Source organism: Panthera leo, chromosome D4 (genome assembly GCF_018350215.1).
Source record: "Panthera leo isolate Ple1 chromosome D4, P.leo_Ple1_pat1.1, whole genome shotgun sequence".
NCBI lineage: Eukaryota > Metazoa > Chordata > Mammalia > Carnivora > Felidae > Panthera > Panthera leo.
This window is the reverse complement of record NC_056691.1, coordinates 80,206,799-80,232,734: the sequence shown is the minus strand read 5'-3', so window position 1 is coordinate 80,232,734 and position 25,936 is coordinate 80,206,799. Positions and strand designations below refer to the sequence as shown.

At 54.2% G+C, this 25,936-nt stretch overlaps 1 protein-coding gene across 3 annotated transcripts in view; it reads right to left on the bottom strand.

The window, feature by feature from the left end:
- The window catches only part of GSN (gelsolin), a 53,919-nt gene that overhangs the window by 15,603 nt on the left and 12,380 nt on the right, over positions 1-25,936 (bottom strand). The window contains exons 1-6 of one of the 3 annotated variants that reach the window (XM_042912237.1): positions 23,498-23,606; positions 10,117-10,321; positions 9,249-9,403; positions 3,338-3,499; positions 1,673-1,822; positions 407-496 (exon numbers count right to left, since the gene is read on the bottom strand). In XM_042912237.1, coding sequence (XP_042768171.1) covers positions 407-496; positions 1,673-1,822; positions 3,338-3,499; positions 9,249-9,403; positions 10,117-10,321; positions 23,498-23,539 — 804 coding nt within the window. In that variant the 5' untranslated portion in view covers positions 23,540-23,606. Of the gene's footprint in view, positions 1-406; positions 497-1,672; positions 1,823-3,337; positions 3,500-9,248; positions 9,404-10,116; positions 10,322-11,783; positions 12,015-23,497; positions 23,607-25,936 lie in introns of those variants that run through there. The other 2 variants (XM_042912236.1, XM_042912238.1) reach the window with 2 other exon arrangements.

Genomic DNA, 25,936 nt, shown 5'->3' with positions numbered 1-25,936 from the left:
AAATTCTAAATGAAATAACTACACACGCATGTGCGGCCATTTCTATAGTATTTTCCCAAGTATTTTCCTAAAACATTTTCCCCCCAGTTTTCTCTGTGGACTCCCTAGAAATCCTGCAAAGTTGACCTTACCGCCCTTCTCCCTACCTGACAGATGAGGAAACTGAGACCCAGAGAAGGGATATGTGTTGCCCAAGACCCCACAGAAGAGCAGGACGTAAGTGTGTCCACGGTTGATCAAATTCTCTTATTCTTGGTGCCGGAAGGCAAAGGGAATAGATGGGCACCCACCGGAGACGTGCGGAAGCCGAGCCCCTGACGGAGGGCGCTTTGCTCAGGGTCCCATGGCCAGGAGCTGCTTCCCCGTCCTGACCCCACACGCAGGGAACAGAGCAGCTGAGACTCACCTTGTAGAGCTTGGCCAGCCTGCGGTTGGCTGCATCCTCCTTGGCTGTGTCCTCTGTACCTGCAGGCAGGGTCGGCTTAGGGCCCAGCACCTGTAGGAGATGAGGCACGGAATAAAGGGTGGCCGTGAGCTCCTGGCAGCCCCCTCCCGCAGCGAGGGGCTTGGGTTCCTGAGAGAGCTCCCTCTCCCGGCCGGCAAGGACCACTCGGGCATCCACAGGGACCCTTCACTTAGGGTAGAGCCTCCTCTGAGGACGTCCTGTATCTCTTCCTATGTCTCTGGTGTGCGGATCTCACCCAGACCTGCCCGGCAAGTCCTTCCCTCCCTGTTGCCCTGTCTGCAGGAGCTCCGTGAGAACACCCCACTTCTCCGCCTCAGGACAGTCCTTCAGAAATGTATTCTACCATTTCCTCCCCGGCTCTTTAAGAATGGCAAACACCTTCCACCACATGCCTTCAAATGATCCCACTTCATCCCCACACCCATGCTAGGAGGCACAGATTATCGCTCTCATTTTATAGAAGAGGGAGCTGAAGTCCAGAGAGATGGGGTAACTTGTACGCACAGCTATGAGGTAGCTAATTCAGAATTTGAACCTGTATCCCTGTGACTTCTCAGTCTATTTTTACTCCTCCGTCTGGGCTACACCACCAGACTCAGCAGCCCCAGCTACAGCCCCTTCCAAGCCATAGCTGGTATCCAGGCTCCTCCCCATGATAATCATCTTCTACTCTTCCCAAAAACTGGAACTCAAATGCCCCCAGACAAGTAGGAAGCAAAAGGCATGGAAGAGAGCTCATGGTCTCCTCCTCATCCTGGTCAACTCTGCCTCCATTGACACGTCCTCAAAGCACGATGGCTGGCAAAGCCATCCTGCAGTTGCCTAAATGGACCATAAATCACTAGGAATGATCAGAAGAGGAGAGAGGGGCTTGGGTCAGTTGTCTCTTTCTGATCAGGCTCCAGCACGGGGATTGTTCTCACCGCCACCACCCTCCTCCTCAGCTCCCTGGAAAGACCTGGCCCTCCCAGCGAGAGGGTGTGGCTCACAACCCCAGCATGCACCAGGCCCTGGGATTCCAGCCCCACCTCTCAGGGGAGTCTGGGATTTGTCAGGGAAGTTGCTCTTCCTCACCTCCCGACGAGTTCCAGCTCAGTGGAAAAACAAATTCACCTCACAACTGCCTAACCAATGGAGGGGAAAGAATGAGCATCCCGCCTCTATGCTCGGCCCCACCCCGCACCCCTGGGATGTGGCCACGGGTACCTGGAGCATCGCCTCGGGCTCAGCGCCCTCCTCCGACACATGCACTCGGGCCCGGCCACTCCGCTCGTTGTCCCGGATGCCCTTGGACACCTGCGTGGCCTTCAGCCTCTCGAATCGGTTGCTGTTGGAGCCACACCACTGGTAGATGTCCTGTGAGACGGGGACCCTGTGTCAGGCAGTGCCCCAGCCTTCACTTAAGCCCGGCCCAATGACAGGGAGGAGACTGCGGGGCGTGTGTAAGCTCACCTCGTTCTCTGCGTGCCCCGATGCAGCCGCTGGAGCACGGCCGGGCACACTGGGCGCGATCCGTGTGCACCAGGATATGTGAGTGTGCAGCTTGGAATATGTGCTTTCTCACAGGTTCAACGACACCTACAACGTGTATAAACCCGTCTGCCTGCCAGTGGGAGCGGAAATCGGCACAACCGCCTTGGAAAACCCTTTGGCTTTGGCTACCAAAGCTCCGCAGACTGCTATCCCGTGACCCCGCAGTACCTTTCCCAGAGGTACACCCAACAGAAGGGCATTTGCGTGTGCACCGAACGGCCTGTGCGAGAACACTCTGGGGAGCACAACCTGCAGGAGCCTCAAACCAGAAACGACCAGAAACATAAACAATAAAAGCGTTATTGGGGCACATCAGCCCAGTGAAATCTTACACAGCAAGGAGAATGAACCATCTATAACCAAATGCCATATGGACAGATCTCAGAAATGGAATGTTGATCAAAAGGCAGCGGACACAAGAAAGAATGATTCCATGCACGCAAAGTTCAGAAACTACTGGAACCACGTAATTCCAGAGAGTTCAGGATGATGGCTACCCACGGGATTGAAGGGACCGGAAGAGCACAGGAGGGCCCTTCTATGGGTTGATGATGTTCTGTTTCTTAATCTGGGTGTCGGTTACACGGTGTATTCACTTCGAGACACCCACTGAGCTGTGCACTCAGGACTCGCACACACTTTTGTGTACCTATTAGGCTCTAATAAAAAGCTTACACAAAACGTATCTCCCAACACTTGCATGGACATTACAGCACGTGTACCTAGGAGGTTGGGGTAGAATGTCTGGCCACGCCCACTTGCAGGTCTGACTGCACACGGGTGTCAGGAACGTGTACACAGCATCCCACATCTGCAAACCGGGCTGGGGTAAGTGCATCCCGCACACGTGGCCATATGCAGGTGTGCGTGTACAACTACACGTGTGACACACACCCAAGTCGATGTGTGTAGGCACTCATCACGGGGCGTGCCCAGGCCTGGTGGGCAAGAGCCGACAGTTTTTGCACGTGCCTGCATTTGTAAGTGACCATATGTCAAGAGGTACGTGAAATGGGCGTGGGAACGCAAGACGTCAGGGAACCTGCATGTCAATAGAAGCTAGAGGATGCTGTGCACGAGGTCTGTGTGCCTGTGTGTGGTGGGCTTGGGTCTACACACGCGAGTCTATGCGTGCTGGGCACATCCGTACTCGAGTCCCTGCAGGTGTGTCTGACTCGCGCACAGAACACATGTGAACGCAGGAGCTGATGTCCCTGGGGACTGCCCTTCCCACGTCTTTGTCCGCGTTCGCATCAGTGCGTCCACCTCCCCAGAGTCAGGCCTGGCCAGGCCAGAAGCATCTCAGTGGCCCCTGGGAAAGGGCAGGGCAGGACTCACGTTGCCCAGGTCCAAGATGAAGCAGTCGCCATTGTTGAAGCTCTCCCAGGACACAGGCACCTCGGTGGCACGGACCACACGCCGCCCTTTGACCTGGAAGAGTCTCTGCACCACCACCTCATTGGGCACCACGTGTTTGAATCCTGATGCCACGCCTCCTTTCTGTTGGGTCAAGGAGACAGTGTCAGTCCAGGGCAAAGGGTCCAGGGAAGCAGATATGGGGGCAGGGGAGAGGGGTGAAATGAAGGAGATTCTGGCCTATCGACCAGTAGCCTTCCAGCAGATTCCCTGGTCAGATTCTGCTTACTGCCACCCCTCTGAATCTCATACTCACTCTGCTAACAAAGACCCCGGGGGTCACTTGCCTGGACCAAAAAGCTACAGACACTCCTTTCTCAAAACACTGAGGAACTGCATTTCCTAAGGGATGTTCTAAGGAACTTTGGTCTTCCAGGTTATTCTGCAAGGAAAGGGTTCAGGGAATGCTTCTTACTGCCTTACACAATGCACATCAGCATAATAAAGGCTCTGAGAAGTCCCAGGGTAAATAAATAGGTTTCCCTTTTGCTTTATATGGCGTTTCCTACCTTATGGAATCAAGAACTGCCTTCTCTACCACATCCTGCCTACAGCTCAAGTGTTCTGCAAAACATTTTGAGAAATGCTAATCCCAAGCTTTCCCATCCTTCAAGGCTCTCCAGGAAGATGGCTCCCGACCCACACCCAGTTCTCCCTCCATCTACAGAAGGAACCCCCGGCTATGCCTTCAGAGACAGTTGTGGGTAAAGTACAACCTCAGGGTCAAGTCCTTGCCCTGCCACAACAGTGCTGGGTGACTCTGGGTAAGTCTCTATCCCTCTCTGAGCCTCAGTCCTCTCCTTTCTGAAATGAGGATGTAAGTCCCTATTCTGCCACCCTCTGCGGTCGTCACCAAGTCCCAGGGAAGGGGCCTTCAGGAAGGCTGCCCTACAGCGGTCAAAACAGCCCTCGGCTCAGGAAATGCCAAGGAAAATCGCTGGCTTTCTCGTGAGCAGTCCCTACCCCCAGGATGACAAGTCAGAGTCCAGAAGGTCCTGAAGAGGGCTTCCTATTTTACTCGCGGTAAACTGAAGCCCAAAGCTGTGAAGCGACTGACTCAAGGGCAGTCAGCTCATGTGTGGCAACGCTAAGGCTTGAAACTCCGCCTCCTGTTCCCAGCCTGGCTGCACGTGTCACGGGGTGGAGTGAGAAGGGCTCCCACTAAGGCCAGAAATGTGGCCCCTCTCCACCACCTCCCTTTGAGGTGTCTGATTTGACACTTTGAGGTCTGACTTGCTGCACAGACTCCATGAGGGCAGGTGGACAAAGCGAGCGAGTTTCAACTGGGCTCTTACTGTGTCTACTACACACAGCAAGCAATATCAAAAGTGTGTCTGAAATCACAATGCCATGCCCCCTGTGCTGGGCATCTTGCCTGCATCTTCCGTGAGGAAGGTGTCAGTCAACCCCATCTTACAGATGAGGAAAGTAGAGTCTAGAAGTGAAGGGACTTGCCCAAGAGCTCACAGCTAGTTAATGTCAGAACTGGGATTCAAACCCAGGTGTGACTACGTCTAAAATACCAACATTATTGACCCCAAATCAGGTTTTCTTAGAGCAAAGGTAACTACGGTCACCCAGGACCGGAGGCCGAAACAAGCCACTGCTCAGAGCACAGGCCTTCAAGAAGCAAGCTGGGTTTTGTTGTTGTGAGTGAAGCGCCCTCTGGTGTCCTTTCTTGGTTCCAGCATGAGGCCTCTCAAGAGGATCCCCTTGGGCTGAACAGGGCTACCAGGGAGGGATTCACAGAGCCTTTCCTTCCTCTGCTTCAAGGGTCCTCTTGCTGGGGAGCAGGTGAGGAAGGGCAGCTGAGGATAAAGATGCAAACCTGGCATTCACGCGGTAATGACCGCAGAGGCTGCCACTCCGCCCATGTCAGGGGGGCTGAGGCACCTGCTTTACAGACATGCAATTCAATCCTCACAATAAGCCCTTGAGGCAGGGGCTCTCGTTACCCCACTTCAAGAAGGTGAGACAAGAAAACTGAGGCACAAAGAGGTTCAACTCTGCGCCCAGGGTCTCAGCTAGTGAGTGGCAGTGCTGGTTTTACTCCCAAGTTCGTCCTCCAGGGACCCAGCCTCGCCCGTCTGCCAGCCCAGGAACGCCTGAGTGTCCGTGGACAGCCCTGACCCAAGGACTTGGTACGGCTGGAGGCACAGAGACAGTGGATCTAAACAACTTCTCCAGAAAGTGTTAAAAGGACACACCAACCTTTACCACGGATTCCTCAGAGACAAGAAAATGGGGACGCGGAGGAAGAGAAAGGCCCTTAATTCTTTTTTATGTTTCCAAACTATTTCACTTGTTCAAGTGTGCCTTTTACTTACAGAAACATTTTTTTTAAGAAAGGAAAAGGACTGTGGCGTGGCGAGTCCAGACTCTGATTTTGGCTCAGGTCATGAACTCACAGTCTGTGGGTTCGAGCCCCACAGTAGGTTCTGCACTGGTGGCATGGAGCCTGCTCGGGATTCTCTGTCTCCCTGTTTCTCTACCCTTCCCCTACTCTCTCTCTCTCTCTCTCTCTCTCTCTCCCAAAAATAAATAAATGTTAAAAAAATAATAAAATAAAAAGGAAAAGGGCTGTTTTAGGCCATAAATTTTGGTTTCAATAAACTCTTTGGGGGCACCTGGCTGGCTCGGTCAGTTAAAGCATCCAACTTTGGCTCAGGTCATTATCTCACGGTTTGTGAGTTCGAGGCCTGCATCGGGCTCTCTGCTGTCAGTGGAGAGCCCACTTGGGATCCTCTCTCTCTGCCCCTCCCCCATTCACGTTCTCTCTTCCTCTCTCTCTCTCAAAAATAAACATTTTAAAAACAATAAATAAACTCTCTGTGAATTTATAAAGGAAAAGAATGCTTGATGTCTCATGATTGTGGACACGAATCTCCTGATTAATTAACTCCTCTAACCTTACCATCCTAGGAAATTAGACTTGGAAACGTTAACAAAAAGATCAAAGCAAGATCTTGGAAGGCATTAGTGGGTCTACAACTGCAGGGGATGGAAATTTTCACTATACTCTTTAGAAGTGATTATTGCTTTCTATGGCCTAGTCATTCGGTGGGGCAGAGATTGGCATCACATTATTTGAACAAAATTCAACAGGATAAATGGTCCTAAAAGTCACTTTCCAAGTTAAAGTGATGCTATATAGATGATAGATAGATAGACAGAGTTCCCTATGTATACATGAATCTACACGGTTATTCATTCACACATAGAGTGCAAAGTATTATCCATCATTTGGTGTATATCTCTAAAAGTAAAATCACACGGGACTTATACTTTCTAAAACCTGCTTTTCTATAATGTTTGACATTTTTCAATAAGCTTGTATTACTCTTATAGTCAGAAGAAGAAAAAAAAAGCTATACAGATTTACATTTTTTTTTAATGTCAACCTGTTTATAAGACAAAGAAAAATGTACTGATTGGGGCTGGTCCCCTCCCTCTCTTGAACTCTAGGTTACTTATCTAAGAAATGGGAGGGAGTCCAGGAAGGACTCAACTGATTCTGTGGGGCCAGGGGCTTCTATGACTCAGCCCAGCCCAGGTTTTGTTTGAACAAACGGTTTCAAATCACCCAGCCATGAGGGGTCTCTAGGGTTCTGTCTGAGAGGCAGAGGAGGAGGAGGGGGGATCTCCAGATTCTGAAAATTGCAATACTTTTCAGGGTAGGTGGGTTGCAGAACCAGAGGGGCCAGGGCCTATGACATATGACAGCCCTTTCTAGGCCCTCCTGTCCCCTCCGTGCCCCTTCTCACACCCCGAGGACAGAACTGGTTCTGAGGAGCAGGCTTTCACAGAAACAAGTCTTGCGTAACAAAGTCTGCTCCTTAGGGATCTATAATTGATGAGGGCTCCAGGCCAGGAAGCTTGGGCCTGCCAAGTGCGGGGGCAGCTGGAGGACTTGCAGAAGGCAGCAAATAGGACTGGCCTTGGACCTCCCATTTCCACCAGGAGGAGCCTGGGCCTTTCAGGACTGAAGTTCCAAATCCAGGGCCGGGCCAGGAACTCACCCTACAGAGCATTCGGCAGAATATGGTCCAAGAACATCCTGGAAGACGCACCAGAGGGTAGCGGATGCTTGCCACACGTGCAGATTCCTAGGCCCCGTCTGCACTAAGATCAGGGACCAGGGAGTCCAGAACGTCCACTGTGAGCCAGTTCTGTGCTGGGCGCTTTACACTGAATCCCAGCTCTGTCGCCTACCAGCTGCGGAAGCTGCTAACCTTGCCCAGAAGTTAAGCTGCTGTGTCCACACAACAGCAACAACAAGCAGGCACTGCTGTTACAAGGGCTTGATAAATGTGCGAGAGCATACACCCAGAGGCACGCGACCGGCCCAAAGCCTCACAGCAGTTAGAGGGGGTAGCCTTGGGGCCTGAACCTCAATCTCCCTGACTCCTGGTCAAGTGCTCTTTCCACTTCCTGTTCCAAGAACTACAAAAAGGCCTGGTTCTTCTCCAGCTCTGGGGTCTGGGTCCCAAGCTTCTCACCTCTTTTTTAAGGTACCAAAGCCTCCTAAAGGGCTATAGGAAGAAGGGGGAGCAGGTCAGCTAAGTAGGAGGAGCTGTGGGTACAGAGAAACTGGCCAACAGGGGGCGCTGGATAGGCACCGGGGCATCCAGCCTAGCTCCACCCAGCCCGGGCCTGAGTCCCTGTTCCCAGAACCCACCCTACTCTTTGCTATCTCCGTCGCAGCGTGCTTTCCCATTGTCCAGTCCCCTGCGCCTCACCTGAGCAGACTCCTGCTCAGACCCCCAAATACCACCCAGTTGGCACAGAGGACCCTAAGGCCCTGACAGGGGCAATGACTTCTCGAAGGTCACACAGCACATCAACAGCACAGACAGGGCTTCACCCCTATGACAGACCCTGGCTCACGAGAGGCAGGTTGGTGTAGTGGAAAGAATGCTGGGAGTCAGAAGATCTTGGCTCTGGTCCTGCCTCTAGGACTGACTTGCTGGTTGACCCTGGGCCAGTTGCTTAACCGCTCTGTGCCTCAGTTTCCCTCCCTACCTTAAAATAAGATTTTTGCACTCTGACATTAAGGCCCGTCTGGCTACCAAAGCTCGTGATCCCCTCCCTATCCTGACCGAAGACAACCCCGGCTTTGTAAAACCATACCTTTCCCTGAGCGCTTCCAAGGTGCCAGCCCTGCGCACGGTATTTCCCAGCCACCCTTCACCAAATCCTGTCTCCAGGCCTGAAGGGCAGGTACCACTGGCTCTCATGCATCCAGAGAGGAAAGGAGGCTCGGAGAGGCCAAGTGGCTTGCTTGTCACACAGCACAGTAGGGCAGAGCCTCTCAGGGCTCCTAGCTTGGTTTTGCTCAGCCCCACCTGGCCAAGGATTGGGGGTAAGGGCTGTGTGGGTTCAGACTCCTCAGAGTTCAAGGTCAAAGAGGATTCTAATGAACACAATGAGGAATGAAGTCAAGGCTGCCCTTTCAGATACCCAATATGGGGCCTTCTGTTGGCAGGACCTACGAACTGAGAGGTGCAGGAGCAGGACTGGGCCTTGCCCTGGGGAAGCAAGCGGCTGGATGTCCACCCATGGCCCACCCCTCACTGCTGGGGCTAGGAAGACAATCCTGTGAAGTGACACATTTTCTTCTCTCCATTTTAAGATAAGAAATCAGAAGCTCAGAGAGGGAGTGTAATTTGTCTAAGGTCACACAGCTAGGAAGGCCCAGGATTCAAACCCAGGGCTAGCCAACTCCAAAAGCCGAGCTCTGACCTGTCTGCCACCCCAACCTGCAAGGCTGAAAGATGGATGGGCCTGAGCAAGCTCTGCCATTGGTGCATCCATCCCTGGCACCCAGACCTACCTTGTACTTGAGGCCAGACTTGAAGTAGCCCAGGAAAGTGGCTGACTCGAAGCCCTGGACCTCACGGTGCTGCACGGCTCGACCATTCAGGTAGTCGTCCAGCTGCACGGTGAAGATGGCGGCTGCCCCGCTCTCGTCCTGGCTGCACTCATTGCCTAGGGGGCGTCAGAGCAGCATGAGCCTGGCTTCCCGAAAGTGGACCCAGCCTCCCAAGGAGGAGGAGTCCTGAGCCTCCAGCACTGTCCAGGCCTGGCTGTAGAAGCTGGGCAAGCCCCTACCTTCTTTGGGCCTCAGTTAACCCATCTGTATAAGGGGATGGCAGGAGGCCGGACTCCACGAGTCTCCAAGAGCCCTCTCAGCTCTGACACATCCTCCTACACTCACCTCTCACTCATTCCCCTGCACTCCCTCTCAGACCTCTAGACATGAAGTCAGGCCTGGGAGCAGTGGCTCAGTTCACAGATTAACAAAGTGAGGTGCGGAGATGGGGGGGAACTTACCGAGTCCTGGAGCAGAGCAGGGGCTCCAGGCTCCTGACTCTGCAGGGCAAACCGGGGTGTGGCTGGAGCTGGACCAGGGAAGTGTGGAGGGGGTCCGGGGGCCCCAGGTCAGCCCAGCTCTGAGTGCCACGGTAACCTGTCTAACCCTCAAGACACTCCCGGGAGGTAGGGTGTGCCCTTTCCAGAGGCACTGAGTGGCCCACCAAAGGGCAGAGCTGGGGTCTGAACGGGGGCAGGCGGGCTCTAGAGTTTCCAGACCCGCAATGTCTAGCCAAGGGGAAGGCACACGCTGATGCTCAGCAGTCACTAAGTCCTCCTGGGGGACTGTGCCTCAAGGTCTGTGCTTTACGGGGAAGGGGTGGCCTCACCCAGCCAGTAGTGGAGGTCATACTGCAAGTTGCCATTCCTCAGCTGCACCGTCTTCAGGATGACATAGGCGTCGCCCGTGAAGAAGTCTCCATAAAGGTTGGGGGGCACGGGCACCAGGTCGAACTTCTCCACACGCCAGATCTGCAGGCCGGGCTCCTTCCCTGCCTTGAGGAACTCGGGGTGCTCCACCACCATGCTGCTGGGCTGCAAGAGACAGGCATGGCCTGAGCGGGGGCAGGAGCCTCGGTGGGGAGAGACCCCGGGGCACGAGGGAGGGTGGTTTCCAGCCCCAAGAGCATCTCACTTGAGCCTCTGAATCTCCCCACCCCTGAGGCGAGTCTACCCCCATCTCTGCGAGCCAGCGAGCAAACAGGGCGGAGTTTAGGCTCCAAACCCTGTCCTTGACCAGAGTCTGTCTCGCCTACTCAGCTCACAGGTGATGCAGGGACAGAGGGCTCTACCTCTCTTCTCCCCTCCCTTCTTAGTGCCAATTGGATGGGACAGCTGAGACACGGAGAGGTGAAGTGACTCTGCCAAGGACCCCCAGCTAGGAAGCGGCACAGGGAACTGCTGTAAGCCCCAAGAGCATAAGCTCTGGAACGAAAGGGAGACCCCCTCACATGGCAAGGGTAAATCTGGGGGTCCCCAGGGGTTCAGTGGGTTCCCTTCCAACACCTCAGTGGCTCCTAGAACTAGAAGGGTCCTCAGGGAGCTCATTATGCAACCCCATTCTGCAGATAGGGAAATTGAGGCCCCAATGGGGGAGGGTAGCGGCCCACGGTCACACAGCCTTTTGCTTTTGCTCTTTGGAAGATTTCCCATACCCCATCCATGTCCCCATCACCCTCCCAAGAAGGGCCTAGATGACTGAGCCCAAGTGGCCTCCTGCGCTGTCTGCCTCCTCCCTCCTGCCCCCCCAACGTCCCACCCCCAAATTCCATTTCTTGGAAAAGGTGGAGAGGACGCAGCCGGGGTCTGCAGGAGCCTGTTGGAGAGGAGGCGGTCAAGGATCGGGGGAAGGACATCAGACATGCACAGGGGCTAGAGATGGGGCAGAGGCAGGATGGTTAGCCTGGAGCTGGAGCGCAGAAATCAGCAGGCACAGGTCACCTCGGGCCGGAGGACGGATCTAAGAGAAACCAGATGGGGGGAACTCAGGCAGAGGGGTGGAGAAACACGAAGGGAAAACAGGAGAGAGGAGGAGAAACCAGACAGGACAGAAGAGACAACAGAGAAGGCAGAATAAATAATAGGAATGAGCATAAGCAGGCAGAAGTGAGATCATACAAGAAAGAGGGGGGGAAATCCTGGACAGGGAGAGAGAAATCAGACAAGAAAGAGGTATCTGAAATGAAATCAGAAATCAGAAGAGGGGAGAGAAATCAGGCAGACAGAAAGAGAAATTAGACCAGGAAAAAGAGCAATCAGGAGGGGAACAAGAAATCCGGCCAAGGTGAGGTTAGCCTCTAGGGAGGGAAACAGCCAGGCCCCCTGAGGCTCCCACCCCCTTCCACCGGAGCCCCGGAAGCAGCAAGAGATACTTACAAAGCAACAAAACAGTTTTTCCATTCTAGACCTGAATTACTCCCCTTTTCCTAGCGCTGTATCTGCAAGAACTTACAATAGAGAGTTACTCCGGGAGCCCCGGGCCCCCCGGGGCACTCACCCGCGCCTCGGGCACCCGCCCCTGGGACGCCCTTGCCTGGGACGCCCTTGCCTGGGACGCCCTTGCCTGGGACGCCCCCCGCGACGCGGTGGCCGTGCGAGCCAGCGGCGACAGCGCGCACAGCGCCAGGACCAGCGCGCAGAGCAGCGCAGGTACGGAGTGGTGCGGCGCCATGGCAGCGACGGCGGCAGAAGACCCCAGCCCGCAGCCGCGATCCCCCGGTCACCGACCCTTTATAGCCGCCTGCCCTTCCCACTCAAGCCGGGACCGCCCCTCAGGGAGGGCGCGGGGCCCCGGAGGGGCGGGGATTTGGCCGGGCGGTTGGAGACATGAGGGATTCAACCCGGACCGACCCAACCGGGCGTGGCTGCCCCTTCACTCCTGCTCCCGGGCGGCAACGAAGCAACCGGCCCAGGGAATTCAGCAGGCGCCCACGCAATGCACACTACATGGGTGCGTGCAGGCACCAAAGGTGGGGAACCCAGCTCGGCCTCCTGTGTGCCCCACACGAGCCCCCTCCCCTCTCTGCCCCTAACATCTCCAGTAAAACGATGACAGGAACTTTTATTTTGTGAACGCTTTCCACACATATGAAGGCCAGCACCTCACAACATCCTTTACAGAGCAGGTCCTATGAACAGCCCCACTTTACAGAGGGGAAAACCGAGTGCAGGGTGGTCAAGCAACTTGTGCACAACTAGGAAAAAGTACAGCCCAGATTTGAACCCAGGCAGTCTGGGGGAGAGGCCCACCTAGGCCGCCTGCAGCTGCGCCTAGCTGGGGGCAGGAGGGCAGGGGGCTTGCCTTCACTGCACCGGGGAGCAAGCAAGACTCCCGGGGGGCTGGGTAGAGCTCTCCAGTCCTGAGATTGCACACGCTACTCTACTTGAGACTGCCCTTCTTTCCTTCTTTTAAAAAGTGTTTCTTTTTATCACAACCTACAGTCACCTATTTGTACAAAGTTGTTCCCCGTCAACCCCACTCACTGCCCCCCAGAAACAACCACTTCTATCTACCCCCTCTGGGCTGGCTGATGCTTGCAGGGCTCACCTTCACGTCTTAAATAACAAGCCCTTATTGGTTCTTGTCGTTGTTGGGTTTTGGGGAGGGGGCCCAGAGGGTTCTTTTTTCACTTTAAGGTCTTATCTATTGGCTCCCTGGGGGGGGGGGGGGAGGGAAGGCAAGGATTCAAGTCTCTTCCCCACTCCCAGGCTCCCTTCCCACCCCTTCACTGTCCCGCTAGAGGCACCCAGTCAGTGGGTTCAGACAAGTACTATTCTGACTCACGCAGGCCTGCTTCCCACCTCCACCAACCCCTCTCTCTTCCCTCCCCCAACTCTGCTGGACCCACTTCTCTGTTTCCAGATTCTCTTCCCTTCCTCTCTCCTAATAGCCTAGTGCAACGAGAGGAAGAGAACTGGGGAGCTGGAGACCTGGGTTTGATCCCCGCCTCTACTGTGTGTAAAGTACTTCATGCCTCAGTCTCCTCATCTACTAAATGGGTACAGTAGTTACTGAGGATTAAATCAGTCTGTGTGTATGAAAAGGGCCTGGCCTGCAACTAGGTAAACGGGAGCTCCTGTCCCCATTTCCGCAAAGCTATGGTCACCTATCCCAGCTCCTAATGGAGCCCAGTTTCTATTGAATCAGGCTAAAGTTTACCCTGTACCACCCACAACTTCCTCCCACTTAAGGGGGTCTGTAGGTCAGATAAAGAGCTAAGGGAACACACAGAGAGAAGGCAATTCAGACTGTAGGGATTGCTAGAAGACTTCATGAAAAAAAAAGGACTTGTGCCCCAGGCCTCAAAGAGCAAGGAGGAGGCAGATTGAGAATAAAAGACATTCTAGGGGAGGGGACAGGCTGGGCAAAGGACAAGCAAACACAGGCCACATCCAGTGAGTAAGTAGGGGTCCAGTCTGAGACACAGGGAACAAGAGGAGATGAGAGGCTGGCAAGGGTCACAGGGGCCCTGGAGCCCCACAAGAGTCTGCAACTTATCCCAGTGTGGCTCCCAGGGAGCCACGGAGAGATGCCCGAGGGCTCAGGGCTGTGTGCCCAGGCCCTGGCCTGCAGAGGCTGAATTCAGGGCTCTTCCCTCTCCCTGGGGATTTGGAGGATTATAAACCTCCCCCAGTTCCCAGATGCTCTCGATGTAAGCATAAACCGGTTTCACCTCTCTGCATAGCAATTTAGCTCTGTGAATTCGAAAGACCCAAGGCCACAGAAGTCCCACTTCCTTCAGTATTCCTTACAGAGAAACACCAAAATATACGTGCAAGGATGTTCACTGAAGCATTGTTCGAAGAAAACTGGAAAGGACCCAAATGTCCTGGTTAAATAAATTATGGAGCCGCCATACAATAGACCACTCTGCAGCTGTGAAAAAAGAATGAGCTAGCTCTGATTGTGCCTGGCACACAGTAGGCACACAGTAAGCAGAGAGAGACCTCTAAGCACAAAAAGAAGCAAATTGTACGAGGACTATCGTATGACTCCTCGCCTCTTTTTTTATAAGGGTGGTGGTTTTTGCATGCATCCTTCAAAAGTCAAGGAGGGTAAACACTAAACTGTCAAGGCAGTGTGCTTGAAAGGGGACAGACCAAGGGGGAGACTTTCACTTGCAAATCCTACTGTGCCTGCCTGAGGCTGGGGTCACTGCAGTCAGCCTGGGAGGACACCTAAGGGTGATGAAAACATTCCAACCCTAGATAATGGTGATGATCACACAACAGAAAAATCTACTAAAAATCGGACTCCTAAACACTCACAATGGGTAAATTGTTACCGTATAGAAGTTACACCTCAATCTACTCACCTGAAAATAAAACTAGCTGTAGGGTTTAAAACTATTTCCAGGTATGTATCCATGATAGTTTTTGTTTCTTTTAAAAAAGAAATAATACCACTAAAAATATACTTAAAGTAATGCCCACTCATTGGACAGTTCATTAAAGACAAAAGAGTAGGGAGAAGAAATCTCATCATCCCAGCCCCCAGAGTGAAAGTGAGTTGGCAGCTGGCCCAGCTGAGCGGTCCCTTCTGGAAGAGTGGCCCTGACCTGGCCAGTTGGTGATTCACAGAGGGCTGCTGTGGCTTGGCCTTGGCCCCAGGGGGGTCACCGACTACCAGCCCAGGGTCCCTGGCCCCCAGGTTACTGATTACCAAGGCCCTACAGCTCTGGAGCCTGGGTCCTCAGCACTGGAGACCTGGTGAAGAGACCCTGGCCCCAGCCTCTGGGGAGCCGGCAGCCTGGAAACTCTTGCTACAGGGCAGTGATGTGTGTGGGCTGTGATGGGGCAATATGGTCTCACACTGCTCCCCGCCTGGAAGACGATGTATGAGTTCAGGACAGTGGGGGATCTCAGTGCAAAAGAAAGACCCCTAGGTAAAAATGAAGAGGCCCAAGTGCTAGACCTGCTTCTGCCACTGACTTCTTGGATGACTTTGCATAAGTCGCTGTCCCTGTCTGGGCCTCAAGTCTCCATATGCCCTATGCACTGGGGCAGCATGCTCTAAGATGCCTTCCTGGCGGCAGCATTCCCGGAAACTGTCTGTGCAACCATATCCCGAACCTACACATCTGTGAGCCTCAGTGTTCCCATCTGTAAAATGGGGGCATTGGACCAGCTCACCTCCATAGGACCCTCTCATTCAGACGGTCCAGGGCCCCTAAGCTGCAGAAGGAGGCACCACCATCACCGATGGCAGCATGCCATCTCACCTCTGGGTCCAGACATCTCTGGGAGAAGAGAGGGAGGAAAGGCAGGCGGGGTCCAATATGGAGTCTCCTTACAGCAACCAGAGAAAACAGGCATTGAAGTTCCCATGTCACAGATGGGGAAACAGACTCCGCGAGTTTCAGTCACTTGCTCAGGGCCACTCAGCTGGAGAGAGGCACCGCTAAGACTCAAACACACGTTGGGCTGGCTCTAATCCCCAAGGGCTGTCTGGGGAAACGAGGCAGAACCCTCCAGGCGTCATCCAGCCTAGGCAGGGAGCGGCAGTGACCCCCGCAGTAGCTAAGCCAATCAAGGCCAGGCCAGCCCCGACAGCCAGCAATCTCTGAGGCAGTCAACCTCACCCCCTTCCCCACACACCTCCCAGGCTGGGGCAGGGGGTCGCAGGAAAACCTGCTAGGCCCCCCGCACACCTGTATGAGTACCCAGGACAAAGGCATGTCCTAGGAAGACCCCCGGGCTGTGGCCACTGAGCAGACGGACTCTGCCACCCACAGACACTGGGGTCGGGCCTGGTTTCTCTGACTCGGGAGGTAGCCTGGCTCTGCCACCACTTGTCCGGAGAGCACATGTCCTAGTCCCTGCTCTCCTCTGGAACTCACACGTCCCTTTGACCTTTGATCTTGGGTGTTCCTGGTTCCTGCCCAGAGCCGCGCACACAGTAGGCAGCTTTTCAGTGTCTTCCGCAGGAAGGAGTTATACAACCATGTCCCTCCCCTGTCGCTAGACCCCCCTCAACTAGCTTGGCCCTGCTCCCTGTGTGACCTCAAGCTGGTCTTCCTGTCTCTCTGGGCCTCCCAGGGCAGCTACCAGAGACTGGAGGAGGCGGCCTCGCCCTCCGCCCCCGGCCACTGTGTACAAAAGGCCTTGGCCGGTCCTGGAAGACGCCACCCTGTTCTTTTCTCTTCACCCCAAACACTGTTGTGCTTGATTTCTCAGGCAGCCGGCCACTCCTGGGAAGCCCTCACTTGGAGCTTGTTTGCTTTCTGGCTCACTGCTGTTCTCTGGGTCCTCCTGGGAACACCCACCCCTCTGGCCCAGGATTTTGCTAATTGGGACAATAGTCAGTAAACAGAGAGGCCAGTTATAAAACCCAGTGAAACTGAGCAGGGCCTCCGTGAGGTGTGGGGAGCCTGTGGCCTTGAAAGAACACGCGTTTCAGAACCTGGGAAACTCAGCTCCTGTGATTAGGGCCTCAGCTTCCTTATCTATAAAATGGGAGGATAACACCCGGCTCACAGAGAATCGAGGAAGCCCAGAGGCCTGACACACAGGAAGAGCCCCCCGCAAAGTCAGCATCCTTCTCCCTGAACTGCCTGGTTTCTTTGCACAGAGGCCTCTGTTCAGCATGGAGACATCATGTGCGAGCAGTGTGGGGGTGCGGTGCAGGAGAAAGCTTACAGGTTCGACAGCCTCTTGAGCTGAGCTGTGTGACCTGGGAAAGGTTACTTTCCCTCTGAGCCTTGGGTCTGTAAATAGGGATAGGGAGGCCCGGTTCAGAATGGTTGGGAGCTCTGGAGCCAGAATGCTGGCGTGAGTTACACAGAGAAGGACTCGTGAGCAGCCATGTTCATTAGTCCATCCTCTTCGTAGACAATGACTCCAAGGACAAGACTGTCACTTCTCAGAGTCACACAGCAAGTACTTGGCAGGGCAGACCTAGAACCCAGCTCTCGACTCCCAGGTCCAGGGCTGAAGCCTGAGCCCGTGACAGGATAGAGCTCCCTGGAAGAACCAACTGAACCTCTGCCTTGGCCCAGTCTACCACGGGTGTGGACAGCTGTTGGGGAGACGGCCAGTAGGGCTTGGCTGACGCCACCTCCAAGAGACCAACGATCTCAGGGACTGAAGCCACTGGCCCTTTTCCAGCTTCCGGAGGTAACCCCACCTAGTGCTGAGAACCAAGACGGGACATTTAGAGGGGGCCTGGCCGCACCACTTCCTGACCCCATGCCCTGGAAGCAGCCAGATTTGGCCACGGCCGTGGCCCAGCACCCTTCCTGCCAGGGTCCACTTCTCAGTCTGTCTCCCCTTCCCCAGGGGAGGAGCTGGCCCTGGGAGGCTTGGCAGGCCAGCGGCTGGGGTTGTAAACAGTGACAAAAACTGTATCCCAGCCCCTTTGGCACTCCACAGCCCACCAATAGGGGAGACCCGGGCACAGACACAAATGTGCAGCAGCACAAAGAGGGCCCGACTGCAGGCATTGTAGCCATGGGGCCCAGTAGAAGACACAGACACGGTCTCCATCTGCAAACCTCTGGGGAGGCAGGGCCTGTGAGCCCCAAACCAGAGCCAGAATGAGCAGAAGCCATGGGAGGCAGCCCCCTGCTCCACAGAGGAAGGGCTTCCCAAGAGGGAGAAAAACCATGTGCATGATTGTGGAAAGAGCACCTGCCAGGAAAATCTGGGTTTGAATCCCTGACCTAGCACTTCCTAGCTGTGTGCCTTTGAGCGAGTAGCTTCTGCTCTCTGGGCCTCAATTTCCTCATCTGTAAAATGGGGATTATAATACCTCCTTCCTAGGGTTGCTGTGAGAATTCAGTAAGGTAAGATACACTCGAGGCTGAGCGAAGTGTTGGGCATACAGTAGGCAGCTATTAAAAAACGCTTTGGTCATTGTGTGCTGGTGGCATGGGTAGGTGTCTCTCTGAGACTGAAGTTCCTTATATATAAAATTGGGGTAAAAATACCTTTCCCAAAGGCAAGTGGAGGGGACTGAATGCGAGCATAAATGTGGAAGATTCTAAGACCATGCCCAGCATAAAACTCATGTTCAAAAACGCCACTTTCTTTCCTCCTCTTCTGGAGAAGTAACGAGCCGCCCGGTGGTGACCCAGCCAAGGGGACTCAGGTGACAAATGAACCAACTCATCTCTAAGGACCCTTCGGGCCCTGGGATCTAGGATTCTGAAAGAAACGGCAAAGGCAAATAATGTTTGTGCATTTGGCCAAGTCTGCGGGTCAAGTTGATCTTTCACCACGATCCACCAGGAACCTTAGAAGCTCCCTAGGCTAATAATCATGCTGGGAACAATAACAACAGGACATCAGAAGATAGTGACATGTCCCTTCTGCTGCAGGCTCCAAACGAAGCCCTTCTTTGTGCCTGAGCCTCGCACAGCCAGCCACGGCCAAGACTTCCGCGCGCTGGGCTCAGGCAAGAAGCACGAGCCTATCCACCTGGGTATCAGTCTACATCCTGCAGGCAGAACTCTCAAGAAACACAAATGCGGCAGGTGTGGGGCAGAGGAGAGATGACAGAGTCCGTGAGCGGAGGCCAAGCCCTCATGAGCTCAGGACACGAAGAATGACCAGCAGGGTGAAGACTGTACAAACTCGTATTGAACAGAGCACAGGGCAATGCCCAGTGTGAGTCTGAACAGCCCAGATCCCCACCACAAGGGCACTTGGGAACGTGGCCTTTCTTCAGTGCTTCAGTTTCCTCCTCTATAAAATGGGGTGATGATTCCTACCCTGTAGGGTGTCTGGGAGGATTGAAGGAGCCCCTGGCACCAGGCTTGGCATGCAGCAGGTGTTCAATAACCATAACATCCAAAGACAAACTCCCGGCCTATGTCCAGGCCCTGTATACACACAGCTCACTGGCCGCATATCCACCCTTGACCTCTACCTCTGTGTCCTTCCATGCAAAACAGGAGAGGGCTGGGGGGCCCAGCCAAGGCCCAGAGACCCAGAATGGTTGCTGATGCCAGGGATGGGGAGGCATCTCAGGAGAGGGCCTCCAGCAAGCACCTAAAGAGCCCACCTTGCCTTCCAGCCGCCATGAATCTCTCCTCATGACACCCTGCCCTCTTTTCTGGTCTGCGCTCACCAGAAAGAACAAGGGCTCTGGAGTCACCATCTGATCCCAGTCCTATCACTCATTATCTGGTGACCCTGAGCAAGTGACTCAACCTCTCTGAGCCTATGTCCTTGAGTACAGAGTGGTCAGATGATCTCACAGGCTTGCCAAAACCTGATCCTAGTCAAAGTCAGTTATGGAAAAATTCCTAAGCCCATAGCATGATGAGAGATTCTTTGCAATTTAGCTCAAACTTTTACCTACCATAGAACTTCCAGAGATGCAAAGATATTTTTTATTGCTACTAATCCTTTTAATTGTAATAGTTTTGTGGGTTTTTTTTTTTTTTTTAAATACTTTCCCCTCTTAAACATAAGCAGAGGTATAATAGTGGAATGCTTTTGTTCCTTTTCCGGCCCAGAAAATAATCACAACCAGCTGGAAGAATGAAACAAGATTCAGCACATACTACCCGATGGCCGGCACAGTCGGGCTCCGGAATGGGTGCTGTCTTCTCTCCGGGCTTCACCTGCATCCAGGCACCTGCCCAGTGACCAGCATCACCCTGCAGGCATCTGTCCCTCCGGGGGCTCCGGGAACCCTCGGTGACACTGTGGCCTAACCACAGTCATCCCACCAAGACACGACAGGAGGGCTGAAGCCAGAGCTGACGTGCTCCACCCTACACACTCTGTGCCTCACAACCCCACACCCTACTTCCCAACCTCACATCCCAGGACTGTGCTAGGTCAGGGTCTCCATCTGTCCTCGGGAACCACTGCACCAGATTCCTCGCTGCCATTATCCATAGAGATTGCATCACTGCTTACTCAAGACCCTTCCATGGCCCCCAGCGCGGACTGGAAGTCAGGACCCCCAAGCGTGGCATCTCAGGCCCTCCATGCTCTTTCAGCCTCGTCACCCACTGACTCCTCCAGCAACACTCTCTGGGCCACCTAAACGTGCCTCTAGATGCCAATTTCCGGCCTCTAGAAGAGCTGGGGTCTAGCCTCAGCTCTGCCTCTGCCTCGGTGTGACCTTGCCTCTCGGAGCCTCGGGCTCCTCATCGGGCTTTTGGGGCTCCTGTGCAGACCAGACAAGATAAGGCGGTGAGCGCCAGGCGCCAGGGGGCTCAGGAAGTGCTAGCCTGGAGCCGCCGTCCAGGCACCTGCAGCCTCTCCTTGCCCTCCCATAGCAGCTGGTGGCTATCTGCTTCTCAGCCCCAGCAGCTGTGCGTGCTCTCTCCTAAGTCCCGGGAATGCAGACGTGCTTGCAGCCAGCAGCGGCAGCCAGAGGGGGAAGCAGGAGGGAGGGTGGCTTAGAGGAAAATCACTGGGGTCTGGCCCAGCCAACGTTGGTGCTCACAGCTGCCTCTGAAAGAAGCGGGGGCCCGGCAGGCTCTTTCTGAGCCAGGGACTTGGTCCCAAGCCTTGACCCCTGTCTGAGCTCACAGGGTGGTAGGGGGTACCCTGGGCCCCACTCCTCCCGGACACTCCCACTCTCTGGCATCCAAAGAGACAGGAAGGAGGAGGCAAAAAACAGACAGGCCTTTGTGAGAAGACACAATTGGCCCCTGCTGCTTCGTGCTGGAGCCCCAGGCACTGACACGGAAAGGGTCCCTCCGTGACCCAGGAGCCTGCTCCATTGCTACGTCCCAAGCCCTATGTCCCAGCACCCTGTACACCGTGTTCTCTGTGCCCCATACCAGACCTGTGGTCCTCATACCTTGTCCTGCGTGCGCCCCCTGATGCGCGTTCCATGCGCTGTGTCCCATGTCACTTACTTACATCATGCTCCATACACCAGGTCACACAGTTGTCTGATGCCCTCTGCTCTACATACCAGCTTTCGAAACACCAGGTCCTGTCCCTTGAAAGTGTGTGCCCCAAACCTTGCGCTAAGTCCGTGAATGGTGTCCCCCACTCCGCGATTCCCGTCTCTAGGGTAATGATTAAGGAGGCCAGACTCCCAGCCCTTCTGACTGTTGCCTATTCGACTGAGAGAAGTTACCTCCATAGTCGGTGCCTCAGTAACTTTGGCTATGAAATAAAAATGATACGAACGCTCACCTAGGAAGAGTTGTGGCGGGCATGAAAAGAGATCATGCATTAAAAATGCTAAGCCCAGCACGTGGCACAAAGTGAGTCAATACAATGTTTGTGAACATTGTTATAAGCACACCCAGGTACCTGTACTGTCCCCTGTATACTGCGTGCCAGGCTCCCACATGCCTGGCTCACACGTGCATCAGACATTCCACCACATTAGCAAAATTCAAACAATAAGCTACAAGAAGGATAGGATTATCCCCTCTCCTATGGAGGAGAAATCCAAGGCTCAGAGAGGGGCAGTAATCTGCATGAGGTCACACAGCTAGAAAGAGTGAACCTGGAGGGGCACACATGTCTGGGCACTCAAAGGGACAGAAAGGAGATCAGTGGTGGGCTAGTGGGGTGGGTGTGGAGACAGGCATCACTTAGGGATGATCAGGGGTGATGAAAATACTGTCCAACTGCATTGTGGTGACGGTGACAGAGCTCTGTAAATTTACTACAACTCACTGAATTCATTAGAACAGGTGGGTTATGTGTACGTAAATTACTTTGACAACTTGCAGGAATTATACTTCCAAAAAGCTGCTGCTGCTGTTGTTGTTGTTCTTTTTAAAGCTCATGCACTTCCTATGCACCATTCTGCCAAAACGTGCAGCAAAAAAGTGAGTACAGATGGTCACAGAGGCTAAGCAACCTCTCTGAGGCCCAGCCGGGAACAGCCTTGAACGGGGAGGTTCCCAAACACCTCTGCAGCCCAGGTGTGCAGCAGAATCCCTTAGGGAGCTCCAGAACCCGTGGATTCCCAGGCCCCACGCCCAGCCTCTGGGTGTGTAGGTCAGGGTGGGGCCCAGGCACCTGGGATTCTGAGACTTAGCCTGGACTGGGAGCCACTCATCAAAGCCCAGCATCTTCTTTCACAGGCGGGAGAGGGGACTTGTCAGACCCAGTCAATCAAGCAGTGGGGAAGCCAGGGCTGAAATTGGGGCCCCCTTCCCTGTCCTTTCTCTGTTTCCCTCCTCCTCCCTGGCCCTCAGCCTCCTGGTGACTCAGGGGTCTGAGTCATCCTGTGGCACCACAGAGGAAACTTCTTAGGAAAAACAATCCCCAAACAAAGCCTCCCCTGATCTGCGGAACAGAATAAGCCCAGGAGGCTAAGAGAGGGAGGGGAGAAGAACACAGGGTGGAGGTAGAGACCAGGACCCCACAAAGACTTGGTCTCTCCTACTGGCCACTGATTTGTGTGGGACCCTACAGAAGGCACTTCCCTGCTCTGAGCCTCAGTTTCCCCACCTGCAAATAGCACCTACTACTGCACGTAGAAGCTTATTATGGACCCCACAACATGATAAGTTTTTGTAAGCTTTTTCTTACGTAATGCTTCCCCAAAACCCATGGCTAGCATCATGCCCATTTTACAGGCAGGGAAACTAAGGCTCAGAGGGGTTCAATCCCAGGTCACATAGTTAGGAAGTACAGGGCAGGGTCTGGATCTAGGGCTATCTAACTCTGAAGTCTTGCTCTCACTCCTACACCCCTGTAAAGCATACCTCCTGCATGTGTTGGCATGCAGTTCACATCTCAACAAAAATAAGGTGAAAGGCCATGGTAGGTTCTCAGCTACAAACGTGTCTCTCCTTTCTGTGTCAGGCCTTGTTTCAGGACCTCCCGGCCCCGTGGGGAGCACACAGGAAATTGGGTAGTCACTTAAATGGCTCTGGGCAGTGGGAGCACAAGGCAGGGAGCACCCAGGGCCTAACCAGACAAGGAGGAGGAACGTTTGTGCAGAGCCTTGAAGAACGAAGGGAGGTTTGTCTTTGGGAGCTGGGAACCACCAGGCAAGTCAGGAGGAGGGAACAGCAAAGGCAAAGGCTGGGAGGTGTGACCCACACAGAGCAAGGCAAACATTCGAGGGGCATGGCTGGGGAAAGGGCCCGAGTGCCAGGAGTCCTGGCCTGCTCCCAGGCAGGAGGGAGAACAGGATCAGAGCTGGTGTCATCTCTGCAGAGGGCCTGGCTGGCCGCTGACACGGGGGTCAGGAGTAGGACTTCCCCTGAGGCCTACCTGGAGCCCCTCCTCTGAGCAGGCTTCGGGGACCACCCCAGATCCCTTGCCACTCACCCATGGGTCAGAGTCTCCCCCAAAGGCCTCTTCCTCGGCCATCGCCGGGCCGGGCAGAGGGTAGGCGAGCCTCTCCCGACCACATCGACCTAATCGCGCAGGCCTATAAATAGGACCCCGTGGCTTAGTCTGAAATAGCTGTGCCAGGCCCAACTCCACAGGCATCACATGGGCACACGCAGTTCCGGAAATGGTCCTTGACACATTGGCACATTAAAACCCAAAACTTCCTCAGGAAACCATTGTTTCATGCTTTAATTCACTTTCTTAAACAAGAGGCAGTGGGTTAGGGAGAAGAGCCCACCCAACTCCTGCTGATTACTGGCAGTGGCCCTTGTGACCCCTTCTCTGCTCCCTACTCTGGGGGCCCTGAGCAAGCCACTACCTCTCTCTGGGCCTCAATTTCTCCAAACGTAACTAGGGTGGTTGGATGATTTTCTTAGGGCCCTTCTAGTCAGGATACTCCCTGGAAATATCTGGGAGACCCCCTACCCACCCAAATGCCCATCCCATTGTTGCCTCTTCTCCAGTTGACTTGGGAATTTTTTTTAAATTATCAGCATTAAAAAAAAATGAGAATTGCAAAAGGGAGAAATGAACAGGTCTTTGCCCTGTCACTGAAAGGCTGGGTGACCTTAGATGAGTCACTATCTCTCTCTGGGCCCCAAATTCCTCAGCCATAAGATAAAGATGCTGGTGAGATGATTACAGATTTGTGGCCACACAGGACCCCCAAGGGGCAGATTACAACATGGATGGGGCTGTTATCAAACCACAGGGAAGTAAAGATAACCAAGGTTATCAGCGTGCACCAGGCATTTGCTTCGAACTTTACTCCCCACTCAGTTAATCCTCAACAACCCCCTTTCCCCATCTCACAGATAAGTAAACTGAGGCTGAGGGATTAAGAGATGTGACTAGCAAGTCGGGGCCAGAGTGATTTTTCAGGCTCAGACCCGTTACCTCTGGAGCCCAGGATGTAACCACACTCGGTGCTGCAGTGAGATGGGTGCCGGCGGCTCAGGAGTGCCGACCAACAGGGACATAACCCAACAAAGGCAGGGGACAAAGAGGGGAAGAGCGTTTTACCGTGGGAGTGACAAGGCTTTGCCCAGTGACACTCATTGTCTCCGACCAGTTTACGACATTGCCCCTCCCGTCTGCCCTCCTCCCCTCCTCTCACCTGCTCTCAAATCCCAATGTTCAAATCACTCCTCAGCTCAAAACCTGCCCACGTCTCCCTGGCATCCAGAGGACGGAGACCCTGCACCTCCGGCCACTCCCCACCTCAGCCCCACATTCCTGCTTCAGCTACACGGCTCACTAGTCCCTAGGCACAGTGGCTCCAGGTGGCCGTTGCCCACGCGACTCCCTTGCCCAGAATGTCCAAGTGCCCCCTCAGCCCGGTGCCTGGCACAGAGTAGGAGAAGCCCTCTCTGGCTCCTGGAGGCCCTGGCATTTCTCCCAGTGCACTCCGGGCCTCAGCCGCCGCAAATCTGGGTCTCCAAGTGCAGGGTGGGGTCCGATTCACCTCCCCTCTGCAGCACAGAAGCTCAGCAAGGGTTGGCTGGGTAAATGAAAAGTTGCAAAGAGCAGAGAGAATGCTGAAAAGGGCACATTTCCCAGGACAGACCGACACAAGGCTTTGACAAGCCTCAAAGCCTTGACTGAGGCACAGGGTCAGGACACCACGCTGTGGAAGAGACAAGAATTACACCCTCAGGACGCATCAGAGTGGGAACTGGAGCCAGCTCTTTCGAGGGCTCCTTCTAATCATGCAATCTGGGCAGGTCCTCTCTCCTGCTTTAAAACTTTCAGTGGCGCCCCAGCGGTTTAGGATAAAGTCCAAACTCTGGCCCTTGAGGGCCTGCATGCCCAGATGCTGCCTCGCCTCCAGTTCCTTCTGCAGCCAGGCTTTCTTCCAGTTCCTCAACGACTCCACATGCAAACACTGTTCCCTCTGCCTGGGGGCTCCCTCCCCTGCTCACGCAGCCACCTGCGGCCCCCTGTCCAGGTCTGGGCTTTCTCGGGGAGGCCTCAGTCATGTGTCCCGACAAAATGCCACCACGCCCACCAACTCCATGCGCTCTCATAACCCCTGTCACTTCCTCCTCAGCTGAAGAAAGGCTGGGTCTGTTACGTGTATAACGGCTGATTATCAGACCCAAGACGGTACGGCCCATGAGGGATGGGAAAATCTTGTTCTTTGCTGATTCTCCAACACCAGTTCCGGGCCAAGCATCTGTCGACGCACACACGGTTGAATGAATGAGTGAATGAACAAATGAACCTATATGCGTAACTCAAGACCAGAAGGTGGTTAGAATCCGGGTGAACATTGGATGCAGGAAAACTGGGCCCCGACTAAGAAGATCAGAGAAGTAGGGAGATAAACTGAGCGGGGCAGCCTCCCAGGAGCAACAAGGAGAGAGTGCTTCC